This window comes from Salvia miltiorrhiza, chromosome 2 (genome assembly GCF_028751815.1).
Source record: "Salvia miltiorrhiza cultivar Shanhuang (shh) chromosome 2, IMPLAD_Smil_shh, whole genome shotgun sequence".
NCBI classification, from domain to species: Eukaryota; Viridiplantae; Streptophyta; class Magnoliopsida; order Lamiales; family Lamiaceae; genus Salvia; species Salvia miltiorrhiza.
The window spans coordinates 42,013,054-42,027,463 of NC_080388.1; the positions used below are offsets into that span (position 1 = coordinate 42,013,054).

General features: G+C 35.0%; 1 protein-coding gene across 1 annotated transcript; it reads left to right on the forward strand.

The window, feature by feature from the left end:
* The first annotated feature begins 12,443 nt into the window (after positions 1-12,443).
* LOC131008486 (receptor kinase-like protein Xa21) lies at positions 12,444-13,385 on the forward strand. Its single transcript, XM_057935360.1, has one exon. The coding sequence runs from the start codon at positions 12,444-12,446 to the stop codon at positions 13,383-13,385; it is 942 nt and encodes a 313-aa protein (XP_057791343.1).
* The last annotated feature ends 1,025 nt before the right edge of the window (positions 13,386-14,410 follow it).

Here is a 14,410-nt window from a genome sequence, read left to right on the forward strand (position 1 = left end):
GGTCAAGTGCAAAGGTATATTGAATGAATTTTTGTTTTTATTTTTGTGTTTTATGTTGAGTTTTATAAATATATTCATAGAGTTAGGTCTATTTATGAATCACCAACTAATGATATATGGTTTTTCTTTTTCTTTTTTGGTTGTGTTTGTTTCATTTGCATCTATAATGCACGGATTCGCCGGAAATCAACCCCGTGTAGTATCCGATTCGCGCGGGGGGCGGGTGCGGACGCGATTCGCGTGGGATTCGCACGGGATTCGCCACCTGGCGAATCCCCCCAAAAATAAAAAAAAATCGGATTCGCGAATCGGGTGCGCCAATCTCACGAATCCGGCTGTGGCGAGGGAGATATAGAGGAAGGAGGGGATGTTTCCGGCGAGGGATGGTGGTGCGGTGGCTTTGGCCGCTGTTGTGCTGTTCCGGTCGGACAAAGGGAGGAGACGGATGGGCGGTGCTAGATCTGGAAAGGAGGGGAGGCGGTCGGGCGCGCCTCTGTCGAAGCAGGGGCGGCGGCGGTGGCTCCAGGAAAGGACCGCTGCTGTCGACCACAGAGAGGTGAGAGTGACGCCGGGCAGGAGAGAGAGGTGGCTGGCGGCGATTGTCGCCGGAAGAGAGAAGGAGAGTGAGCAGCAGAGGGAGTCAGGAGGGGGGCGTGAGTTGTGTGTGTGTGTTGTGGTGTGAGTGAGTTTTAAATTAGGGTAAAAAGGAAAATGGGCTTTGGGCTTGAGCTTAGGTTAATGGGCTTAATTTTATTAAATGATGAACATGGGCTGCATTTTTATGTTGAGCTTGGCACTTGTTTATTTAGAGAGATGAATTGGATTTAAGTTAGGTTAAAAGAAATTGGGCTTGGGCTTGGGCTTAGGCTTCTAATTAATTAATTGCTTTGGGCCTTTAACAAATTTTAATTCTTTAAATGGTCATATATAATAACAATATATATATATATAACACGGACGTATCCTTCACGAATCGCACCCTACCATTTTTGAAAAATCTGTATCCCCGCACTGGTATCGTATCGCTCCCGCACCTATGCAATCTAGATTTGCATTAAACAACATACTCATGGTGTTCATGCATCAAAGAGTGTTGATGTTGGTAACCAATCGAATGCACAGGTGTGTGAAACAATTTACATTTATGTGGATACTAAATGAATATTTTCAAATTGGTGTGTGAATATTATGTTTGTGGACACGAATTTGCGTGGCTACTGTAATGTTATTTATAGGGCTGTAAAATTCATGAGTTAATTATGCTTTCTAATCGTGTGCAGATTGTGTGCGTGCGCGTGGGGAAAGAAAATGTGGTTTAGTGATGGGTTTGGCATATACATTACACGTAATAAAATTTTGGATTTTAGTTTATTGTGTGAATGAATAAATTTCATGGTTGGCGTGAATTATTTTATTTCATTTTCTGGATGATGTGTGTATTTTCCATTGACACTCTCGTCAAAGTCATCATAGTCATCAGATTCATCATATGGTTAATTTTATATTGACACTCTTATGAACCTCAATTCTGCAATGCGTGATATGGAATTAGTAAATTTCTATTACAACAATCTCTAATGACTTTAAAATTAATGCAATAATGTAACACACTACCAAATCTGATGTTGTTCATGTCTTATACACATAAAATTCATACACTAACCACAAATATTTGTGCAATTCAATAACTTACAACAAATAATTTTGTCAAATTAACTATGAATTCATGCAGTTAACGAGTTGATTCGCATTGACTTCTAGCATTATTCGTTTAATAACTATTGTGAAATGGTTAGCATTAAATTGTGAAATTGTTTGTGTTAAAAAAATGAAATGATTCGCATTTAATCCAGGCATATTAATTTATAATTCATTGTAATAATGCATAGCTTTCATGTGTGAAAATAATTTAAATTTAGTACATGGGTAATAATAATGCTTGAATATTGAGGGCATATTGAATAATTCATACATATTAATGTCTAATTTATGTTAATAATTCATGTTAATTAGTCCAATAACGAAAGTGTAAGATGTCTAAAATGGGACGAATTTTAGAGATGATTCATACATATTAATGTCTAATTCGTGTTAATAATTCATGTTAATTAGTCCAATAACGAAAGTGTAAGATGTCTAAAATGGGATGAATTTTAGAGTATCATCGTATGAATTTTTAAAAAAATTGAAACGAATAATAAATATATTTATTTACTTTGTACGAATACGTAACCAAGGTTATGTGAATTCCAACTAATATACGATAATTAAACACATGTAGCACATGAATTCGATACTACAACAGGGTTTAGTACGTGTTGAATAAACCAAAAAGACATGATAGAATGAAGATTAAGATTAACAATGTCGTGTACTAGAGTGCTCCATACGAATTTGATTTTTGGTGTTTCTATTATTTTATGTTAAGGTTTAATATTGAATTTTGTAGATTTGATTAGATATGGTAACTAATATACAATTAATTAGTGAAATCCCCATAAATAAGGAATAAGATATTATTAAGTATTGAAATTACCAATCGATCATATTCTAAAGTGGCGTTAATTTTAGTACTTAAAATTAGGATTAATTCAAGCCATTAGATCTCATAAATCTAACGGATGGTATTGGTTCTTATTTTATATCATAAAACTAGTTCTTATTTTAGCATAGCCTTATATATATATATATATATATATATATATATATATATATAGGGTTAGGTTCAATGAAGAAGGCCTAAATGTAAGAGAGAAGAGAGAAGTAATCTCATCCGTTGATCTTATATAATCTAACGGACATGATTTATTCACGCCATGTTCAACGGATTTTTTCGTTGAACATTCATCAAATATATTGAACATATACAATATTTTTGGGGGTTCTTGAACATATACAATATTTTTGGGGGTTCTGGGGTTCGACCCCCCATATGTTCAACGAAAAAATCCGTTGAACATGGCGTGAATAAATCATGTCCGTTAGATTAGACAAGATCAACGGATGAGATTACTTCTCTCTTCTCTCTTACATTTAGGCCTTCTTCATTGAACCTTGGCCTATATATATATATATATATATATATAGGGTGTAGTTTTAGAGAGAACTGTATTATTTTTGAGAACGTGAGAGAACTACATTATTTGTGAGAACGTGAGAACCATCAAATCTAATGCATTCATTGTAAAAATTAATGCATTCGCTGTTAAAATTAATGCACTCAAAAAAAAAAAAAATTGCTCCCTTCAGAATTCGAACCCAGGATCTGCATTCATCCAACAAGATGATACATCCACCGTAGATCTTGATAATCGAATTGCTGAAAATGGTTCTCTGTTCTTTTTTTTTATTTATGGTTCTTTCTTGAACCTCTCCCTATACATACACACACACACACACACACACACACACACACATATATATATATATATATATATATATATATATATATATGGTGCGGTTATAGTGAGAACCACAATTATCGTGAGAACATAAGAACCAATAAAATTACTGCATCTGCTATACAAATTAATGCATTCGCTATTAAATTTTATGCATCCGAAAAAAATAATTTTTTTGCTCCCTTCAGGATTCGAATCCAGCACCTGCATCCATCCACCAAGATGATGCATCCACCGTAGATCTTGATGATCGAATGGCTTAAAATGGTTCTCCGTTCTTATTTTATTAGTGGTTCTTATTTGAACCTCTCCCTATATATATATATATATATATATATATATATATATATATATATATATAGGAATAAGATCATATAGTATCCAAGCTTATGGTAGTACCGTAGGACCAATTCTTGACCACACATTTATGACATGTGGCGCATTAAGATGGTGACATGTGGCAAGGCATTCCAAAGCAAAATCTGGAGAGGGGTAAAATTGGAATATAATTTTCGGAATTAAAAATTAAAATATATATATATATATATATATATATATATATATATATATTTAGATTTTCACAAAATAGATATATTTTAGATGCATAAAATCTCACACGAAGATGCATAAAGTTTTCACATGAAATGCATAACTTTGAACAGAAAAATGCATTTGATTTTTACAGTTTTGGTATTTTCACCACCCCCACCCCATACCACCCCCCAACCTACCCCACACCACCCCCCCAACCATCCCCATTACCACCCCCCAAAAATAGGCATGTTTCACATGCATATAAAATCAAACAAAAATGCATAAAGTTTTCACATAAAAATGCATTAAATTATACAAAAAATGCATTTCATTTTAATAAATCTGGTATTTTCGCCACCCCACCCCTGCCCCACCCCCACCCCCACCCCCCACCCCACCCACTCCCCCCCTCCCAATTTTTTTTTTTTCAAAAACTGATTTTCTGATTGCTGACCCCCCCACCCAAAAAAAACTTATTTGTAGTTAATGTTTTATGCATTTTCATGTAATAATATATGCATTCTTCTTTTTTATATACACACGTTTTATAATATTTTATTTTAGGGTATAGGGTTTAGTGTTTAGGTTTTTAGTGTTTAGGATTTAGTGTTTAGGGTTTAGTGTTTAGGGTTTAGTGTGTAGTGTTTTAGTGTATAGGTTTTAGTGTTTAGTATTTATTTTAGGGTTTGGGTTTTAGTATTTAGGGTTTAATGATGTTTAGGGTTTAGGGTTTAGTGTTTAGGGTTTAGGGTTTAGGATTTAGTATTTAGGGTTTAGTGTTTAGGGTTTAGTTTTTAGGGTTTAGTGTGTAGTGTTGTAGTGTATAGGTTTTAGTGTTTAGTATTTATTTTAGGGTTTGGGTTTTAGTATTTAGGGTTTGATGATGTTTAGATTTTAGTGTTTTAGTGTTTAGGGTTTAGTTTTTAGGTTTTAGTGTGTAGTGTTTTAGTGTATATAGGTTTTAGTGTTTAGTATTTATTTTGGTTTTAGTGTTTAGGGTTTAATGATGTTTAGAGTTTAGTGTTTTTGTATTTAGGGTTTAGTTTTTAGGTTTTAGTGTGTAGTGTTTTAGTGTACATAGGTTTTAGTGTTTAGTATTTATTTTAGGGTTTTGGTTTTAGTGTTTAGAGTTTAGTGTTTTACTATTTAGGGTTTAGTGTTTAGGGTTTTTTTTAAAAAATGTATTTGCAAAAATAATTATTTGTAGTTAATGTTTTATGCATTTTCATGTAATAATATATGCATATCAGTGTATGAAATTATGCATCCCCAAAAATAAAATAAAAAAAAATTGAAAATTTAAATTTTTTTTGGGGGGAGGGGTGGGTGGTGGGTGGGTGGTGGGGGTGGGTCAGTGGTCAGATAATAAGTTTTGAAAAAATAAAAAAAAATTGGGGGGGGAGGGGTGGGTGGGGTGGGGGGGGATTGGTCAGTGGTCAGAAAATCAGTTTTTGAAAAAATTAAAAAAAAAAAAAGGGTTCAGGGGTGGGGTGGGGTTCAGTGGTGTGGGGGGTGGGGGTGGGGTGGGGTGGGGTGAAATCTTATGCATTTTTATATGAAACTGTATGCATCTTACTTTGAACATTTATGCATCTAAAATATGAATATTTTGAGAATATAAAAATATACTCCCTCCGTCCCGCTATTCAAGTCCCATTTCTTTTCGGTACGGAGATTAAGGAGATACAAATTAGATGATTTTAGAGTGTGGTCCACATGTGTTTAGTAATGAGTTTAAGGAATAATTCAAACCAATTCAACAAATTAGATACACACTCATTCAAACCAATTCAACAAATTAGATACACACTCATTCAAAACGAAATCAAATCGAACTCAAACAAATTAAGCAATTGGAGAAATAAAATCGAACTCAAACAAATTAGATACACACTCAGGAACATCAAATTTCATGAACAGAGAATGAAACCAATCGAACTAAAACAAATCAAACAAAATTGGAGAAATCTCAGGAACAGAGAATGAAATTGGAGAAATCAAACATTTCTAAACGAAAACAAATCAAACAGATCAAACAAATCAAGCAATTGGAGAAATCTCAAGAACAAATCAATCGAAAATTTCAATCGAACTTAGAGAAATCTCAGGAACAGATCTGGATCGTCTTCTCGCTCAAGCCGCCGCCGCTCGCACTTCGCCGCGCCGCGCCGTGGCTATGGTTTCACTCGGACTCAGCCATGCCCCACCGCTGCTAGGGTTTCACTTAGAAGGGGCGGCTGGAGTAAGCTTTCGGCACGAATCGAGGCGAGCTTCTCCTCGCACAAATCGACGCATCTGGAGTGGGTTCTTCGACGGTGGGATGGTGGAGAGAGGGGTCGAGATGGAGAGGGCAGCAAGGCCGAAGAGAGTCGCCGTGAGTGGAGGCGGCGGCAGGGCGACGGTGGGATGGTGGAGAGAGGGGTCGAGATGGAGAGGGCAGCAAGGCCGAAGAGAGTCGCCGTGAGTGGAGGCGGCGGCAGGGCGACGGTGGAGACTAGTGTCACAGCCCGCCCTAACTAAGGATAGTTAAGCCGAGTGATCTACGACTAGGGATGGGGTTAAAGAAGAAGGGGAAGAAAAGGGGCGTCATTTATAGCCGTAAAACTTACTCATCTTAATAAAACTCGTCATTTTTATTCAATAATACTCAATTGAAAACAGTCTATGAAAGACAGCATAAAACTTACTCCCTCCGTCCACCAAAAATATGCCACAATTTCCTTTTTCGTCCGTCCACAAAAAATATGCCACTTCCATTTTTAGTAGTAGGGTCCACACAACTCCACTCACATTTAAAGTGGGACCCTTACTCCACTACCAACTTTACTCACATTTTCTTAAAACCCGTGCCGAAAGCAAAGTGGCATGTTTTTCGTGGACGGAGGGAGTAATTAATATCATTAATCAAGTTATACATCATATGAAACCATTCTCTTAAGACTCAAAGTATGACATAACATACTATAACATCAACAACATTTTGCAGCGGAAAGTAGCTAGACATATGTATGAAGACATATTCTAGACAGGTTAACTATTTATTAACAACCCTGGTGACTCCGCTCATTGCAGCACCATCATCACATCAGCTCAAATGTAACATTAAACTCATTTGATAGATATATAAAACTGAAATTAACAGTTAAATCATCTCATGCATTCATTCGTATAAGAGGCCTACGACACGCAGGGGATCTCTATATACGTATAGTAAAAGTAATGCCCACCTGATAGAAACTTTCTGTGGTACAGTAGCTCCTTGACTGATTATTAATCTCGTGCTTGACCTTTATTACGAGAATATAAATAAGATACTGCTCGAGCAAAATCCTCAAATAATGAGAATACGAAATTAATGATGCATGATCCTCTTATGCATGAATTATTATTCTGAAATAAAAATCGGGAAATTTTACTATTAATCCAGACTATCGGATTTAAACAAAAGCTAAGTCTCATCTCATGAAGCTGGATAATTATCTAAAATTAATCCGTTTTCTACATGGTGTTCTAATCCGCCGATTAAATAAACCCCGCTCCTCGTAGTCGATAGGAAAGAATAAATAAATACTTCGACTTACTCGCTTTTATCCTCGTAAAACTCAATCGGGCTTAATAAATGGGAGAAAGTACTGTTGTAAGTTTAAGTAATTAAAAGGCTCGACATAAGGCCGCCTAATAATTAATTAAGTATAAGTGGGCTTGAATAATTAATAAATCTGGGCCCAAATAATATAATAGCAGCCCAATTGAAATAATATGCAAGGCCCAGTCAGTGAATGAAATCGGCCCAAAGAAAATATTTCAGCCCAAGTACTAAAATAAATAAAGCCCAAAGAATTGGCCCGACAAAACTCAAACATCTCGGTCCCTCTCCCTCAATCTCGGTTCTCTCTCTATTTTCTTTCACCACAGAATGCCTTTCTCTCTCAATAATTATCGGTTCTCTCCCTTTTTTTTTCATTAAAGCAGAACACTCTCTCTCTCTCTGTCAATTATCGAGACTGCATCTCTTTCTTTCTCAGCAATCATTCAATTCATTCTTCAAAAATCAATCTCTCTCTCTATACTCTCCAAACAGTCGGCATCCGGCGCCGATCGGCCTTCTTCTCCGGCCATTCAGTTGCCGCCGCGTTCTGCAAATCCGGCGAGTAGCCGTTCGTCCTCCTCCCTTCTCTCATCAGTTACCACCCAGACCCGCCTCTCGCTCTCTCACGGCTCGGTTTTCTTCCCCCCATATCTGACTCCGGTGAAGTCCAACATCCGCCGCCGCTGTTGCGCCTGTAATCGTCCACTGAAGTCGCCGCCGTCTGGAGTTGCCGCCACCGTCGCCAGCTGGAGCCTCGGCAGCCGCTGCCTCTCCTGGAATTGCTGCCGTTGCTGCTGCTCTGGAGTTGGCGAGAGACGGCAGAACAGCTGCTGCCGACAGAGGCCAGCTCGCCGGGGCTGCTACCGCTGACTCCAGTCGCCGTTTGGTGCCGCCGCCGCCGTCGACTGCCGCTGCCTCGCCCAAAGCCGACTTCTGGAGTCACCGTTCGTCGTAGCGAAGGTCTCGGCAGTTCGTCATCGAACAGGGCCGCGTCCCTCCTTGGCCGGAAATCGCCGCGCCGCTGAAATCTGTTCTCTGCTCAAGAATCGAGCTCTAGCCTCTCTCTCTCTCTCGGTTCAGGCGAAGTCGCCTCTGCTCAGCTGGACGACCTCCGTCTCCTCTTCATCGGTCAGCGTCGACGTCATCTTGTACCCGTCCCCGATTTAATGAAATCAGGTACAACAAAATACTACTTTTATCTTTCCCTAAAATACTAGATTCAGTTTCACTAAATCGAAAGGAATTTCTCATTCTATAATCTATGTCTTTCATGTTACTAGAGCAAGGGGAAGCATCATAGATTGGGATTCAATTTGTGTAAAAAATATACTATGGATTAATCTTATTACAGCAACTCGTGGTTTGCTTATGACCATATGTACGTATATTACTCATTTATGCACTCTGCATTCCATAAAACTGAGCATGCTTGTTGGTATGAATGTGGACTGGATAAACTGAGATAGTATATACCTTGTGAGGGTTTAGCGTTGCTCGTTGTTGTTGTTGGATTTAATCCAGTGGATATTTACTCTTGAAGAAGTGCAAGCAGCAGCAAATCAACTCTCTTTCTCATTCTCTTGTTGTTGGCGTGTGAAGAAGTGGATGGAAATTGCTTGGCTGATGATTTAAAAGATGGAGTTGTTGGCTGATACTACAAGGAAGTCAAAATGGTTTCCTGTCTCCTTAGAAATCAAGGATACAGAGGTATGCATGAGTCTATAGAACAGATCCTGTTCAAGTAAGGTCGTCAATTATTGATCCTATTCAACTACATATATTATGTTATTATACACTTTGAATATTACTCCATTCGTCGATAATATACCTTCTTAGAATTTTTTATGTGCACAGAGTATCATATCTTCAAAGTTTATAATTTTGAGTAGTTTAATATGAAAAATAGTGATCTTATTGTCTTTGTGTAATTACACAAAGATAAATAAATATAACTTAAAAATGACAACAAAGTGCAGTTCAGTAAGACGCTTCTCCTTCGATCAATAGGTCGGACGTTCGAGTCACCAGGGGGTAAAATGAGAAATCATTTCTTATCCTCTTTTAAAAATAAATAAATAAATGTAACTTAAAAAGTACAAAATAATGAATTATGTTTTGCATGCGACATGAATCATCAGTCGAATTTTATAATTGGGTGGTCTCCTTTGAGAATGACCTCACGCGAGGTGGTCTCACACGTCCTCACTAATAAAATAATTATATTATATATTTTGATAAATATAAAAAATATTATCAATATTTTTTTGTATAAAGAATAAATATACATTAAATAGAAAGTATACAGAACAAATTATATCACATATTCATTTTTCAAAACAACTGCGATATATTGTGTATAAATCTCCCTATCATAAAAACAACATTAAGTGCATACTTTTTTTTTTAACATTCAGTGTAGTTGAATATGCATGTACTAAATAATTTAATACAATAATATATCATGACACAGATTAATTTGAAATGAATTAGAACTTTCAAACTATATAAATAGGGAAGGACTACCGTGAAAATACTTCTTAAAATAAAAATAAAAATGTTTTTCAATGTACAAATTATGTAGAATACGTATGAAATTCATCCAACAGGGTTACAAATTGTGAAAAATAAATTTTTGCTACCTTTGAGATTCGAACTCAGGACCACGAATTCATCCAACAAGGTTACGAATCAACCGTAGATATTGATGATCTAAGGACTTAAAATTTTTTATATTTTAAGAAGTGTTTTTATTTTAGCCCTCCCCTATATATATATATATATATATATATATATATATATATATATATAATAACAATTCAATTATCATATTAATAAATATAAAAAATATAATTATAACTTAATATAATCGAACTAAATATAGAAATAAAAATAAAAGTGAATTCATAATAATAAAAATCGATATTATGAGAAAGCGAAAACATTAACAAAATAAAATAAGTTAAAAAAAATAGAAAAGAAAAAGTTAAAAATAGATTTATTCAATATTTTTCTAAAGTTTTAATCTTTAAATATATATAAATTTTACATTTTAAATCTAATATTTACATAAAATATATTAAGAGAAGCTTTTGTTGTGATCTTTAATTTGATATGCATGTCAAATATTTTATAATTAGTCGAACTTTTACAATTTTATAACATAAATAAAACAGAAAAATAAGAAGCTAAAGAAAAAAATAAAAATTGAAAAAATATAATATATAAATAAATCTTTAATTTTATTATAATCACAAAATTTCTGCTTAATTTAAAAATTGATTTGAAATTGAGTTCAATTTGAAAGTTGAATTTTTACTGTATACCAGCGAAGCCAACATATTTCTATTTGCAATATTTTGCTTTTCTTTCTTTTTGTGAAGAATCTATTTGTAAAAGGAGAATACATCACATTTTTTTCTGCCAAGAATTTCTTCATTAAATTTATATATTTTTTTATTTCTTTGTCTGTTTTCTTTTATCATCTTATTTATTTTCTTTTTTTCTTTTAAAAAATTATGTAGTTCGGTCAATAAAAAAAATTAATAATTAATGCATATTGAATTAAATATCGTGACAAAGATTTATAATAACATAATATATATAGGCGAGTTCAAATATAAACCTCTTTTATTGTAAGAACATAGTTTAATGGTTGAGATGAAATTTTTTGTGTTTTTATTTTAATTTTTTAAATAGTTTAATGCTTGTCCATTTATTTTAAATTTTTAATAGTTTAATAGTTTAATGCTTGTACATTTATTTTAAATTTTTAATGGTTGACATGAAATTGGTTATTTTCTAGAATTTGACATTTTTTTTAATTCAATGTTAATGTACGAGCAACATATCGTTTATTGATATCTTTTCTTTTGTCTTATTTTATAAAAAAATCAAGCTGGTAAATGTGTAATACAGTGTATATTAATATATGTTTGTGTGTAAACTAGTTCTGTAAATTTTTAGAATTCCAAGAAAGAGTTTTATATTTGTGTGTGAATTAGTTTATGCTATGTACTTATTATCTTATATTTTGCGCGTGAATTTGTTGTTGTTTGTGTGCATATTAGTTTATCATGTTTATGTGTAAATTAGTTTATTTTTGAACCCAAAGTGTGAATAACAATCCAATTGCACGCAATATGAAATTCAAGATAAAATTGAAGTTTTTTTTTTCGATCAAGTGCACTGTGTTTATTTCTTTGTGTTTTGATGATAATTGATGAGGTAGGCCATGGATTTGAAGAAGATGGAGATACAACTTTTGAAGAAGACGATGAATTTTTAATGCTCCTCTTTCTTCTATAAATTCATTTATTTCTTCATATTTTTTTGTCTTTATAAATTACTCCCTTCATCCCTAAAAATTGAGACCCAAAGGAGATGGAACAGATTTTAAAAAAAAAGTGTGGTAATTGGATCCCACATCTTTTAATAAATAGTGAGAGATGAAGTTTGTGGGGTCATTTTCAATTAAGAAAATGTCACAATTTCCAGGAACGTCTCGATATAGTAATAAGGTCACAATTTTCAGGGAATATTTTTTAATTTAATTATAATTATTAATTATTTATTGATTAAGGATAGTTCTATAATCTTATCTTAAAGGTGATTTTTATTTTAATTCAACTATATATATTTCTCGTGCATTGCACTACAAATACTATGATTAAATACAGGTCAACCGCAAATGCCGGCCATTATGTGGAAGAATCAATTAGTGAGAAGATCTAATGGAAACACGTGTCTTCTCACCTTTGATCTAAAGTCAACGGAATACATCCAGAATTTAATTTAATGGTTACTTATATTCATGGATAAAAAAATATAAACAAAATAAAGGGAAAATGTTAGACTAGAGCAAGGCCGAGCGACTATAATAAGTAGTGGCACAAATCGGAACACACATCACATTTACAGTCATGGAGAAAACTTTGTGTTACATTTTTGCATCTTTAGTTGCAATCCTAACCTCCCAAAAGTGTTGCACAGCCCAACTCACCAACCTCGCCACCGACCAATCTTCCCTTCTCGAAATGAAAGCTCACATCATTTCAGACCCTTCACTCACAATCACAACAAATTGGAGCAATTCGAGCTCCGTTTGTAGTTGGATTGGTGTCACGTGTGGTAGTCGCCACCGTAGAGTCACCGCACTAAATCTTTCTGACATGGGCCTCTTGGGCAGCATTCCTCCACAGCTAGGAAACCTCTCCTTCCTTGTTTCCCTCGATCTCACAAGCAACAATTTCAGTGGCACTTTGCCTCAAGAGTTGTCTCGCTTGTGCCGCTTGAAATTTCTTTCAATCGAAGAAAACAATTTCAGGGGAGAGATCCCATCATGGTTGCCTTTCTTACCTAAACTCGAGTACTTATCTCTCAGAAGTAACAGTTTCTCAGGTTTCATTCCAAAATCCATTTCCAACTTAACAAATCTGTATCATCTTGATTTTTCTTTCAATTCCCTTGAAGGAATAATCCCACCAGAGATTGGTAGACTTCAAAGACTGCAACTTCTGGCCATTCAATCAAATAATCTGACAGGCATTATACCATCTGCTATATTCAACATGTCTTCTTTACAGATATTAGCTTTCAGAGCAAATGGATTAAGTGGCAATCTTCCAAATGATTTGTGCGCCACTCTTCCGTTTATTCAAGGGATTTATCTTTCATTAAATGAATTGAGCGGCCAAATTCCGTCAAATCTATCTCAGTGCTCACAAATTCAAGTGTTGTCGTTGGATACCAATTCTTTTAGTGGACCCATTCCCGCAGCTATTGGCGACTTAAAATCTCTACAAATTCTACAACTTTCGGGAAACCAATTAACCGGTATGCTTCATTTTCTCTACAAATCTTAGATGTTCTTGGTTCTTGAGAAGAATTTAATTAATTAAACAAGTAAATATTATCTTCGTATAGGCACGTTGCCCCTCAGTATCTTCAATATCTCTTCTTTGGTACAGTTCGAGCTATCGAACAATCATCTCTATGGGAAGCTTTCAAGAGACGTCGGCAATCTTACAATGCTAGAAACCTTGTATCTCGCCGAGAACAGTTTCACAGGTGTGAACACAGTAGACTACTCTACCAATATGAACTGAATAATCTTTTAAACAAATTGACTTTACCAATTCGATCTTTTATGTTTTTTGGCAGGTGTTATACCAAGAGAAATTGGCCAATGTCTTAAGCACCTGGAAATACTTCAATTAGGGATTAATATGTTGAGTGATTCAATACCACATGAGATTTTTAACATCTCAACTCTTATACTTCTTGCACTTGCACAAAATGATCTATCAGGTGCTCTTCCTACCAATTTGTGCAGCGGCTTTCCCTTTCTTCAGGGACTTTACCTTCCTCATAATCACTTCACCGGAAAAATACCTGAATCCATTTCCAACTGTTCTCAACTCATAGGTCTCGATCTCAGCATTAACAAATTCACTGGCTTTGTTGTCACGACCGCACTTGCTAAGGATAGCAAATTCGGGAAAACCGCGACTAAGGGAGGGAATTTAGGAGCGGGATTTAGAAAGGGCATATTCGTTTTCTTGATGACTCGACTTGTATAAAGAAATCAATCGAAATATCTAGATATCAACGAAGGCCACAAGGGGACCGTACATAATATTATCCCAAAACGGGGTACTCAATGGTTTTAGTACATTATTAAATAATACATATTGTTTGACAAATGACATAATATCTTAACATAATCAGTGTTCGCAGCGGAATAACAATAACTTGAGTATATGTATGAAGACATATACTCCACTCTGAGGTTCTCGTCCTAAATTGACAAAAGTTCCGCTTGCACACTACATCCTCGATCACAGCTCAACCTGCACATTTAAAAATACATGCAGGGCTAAGTACAAAA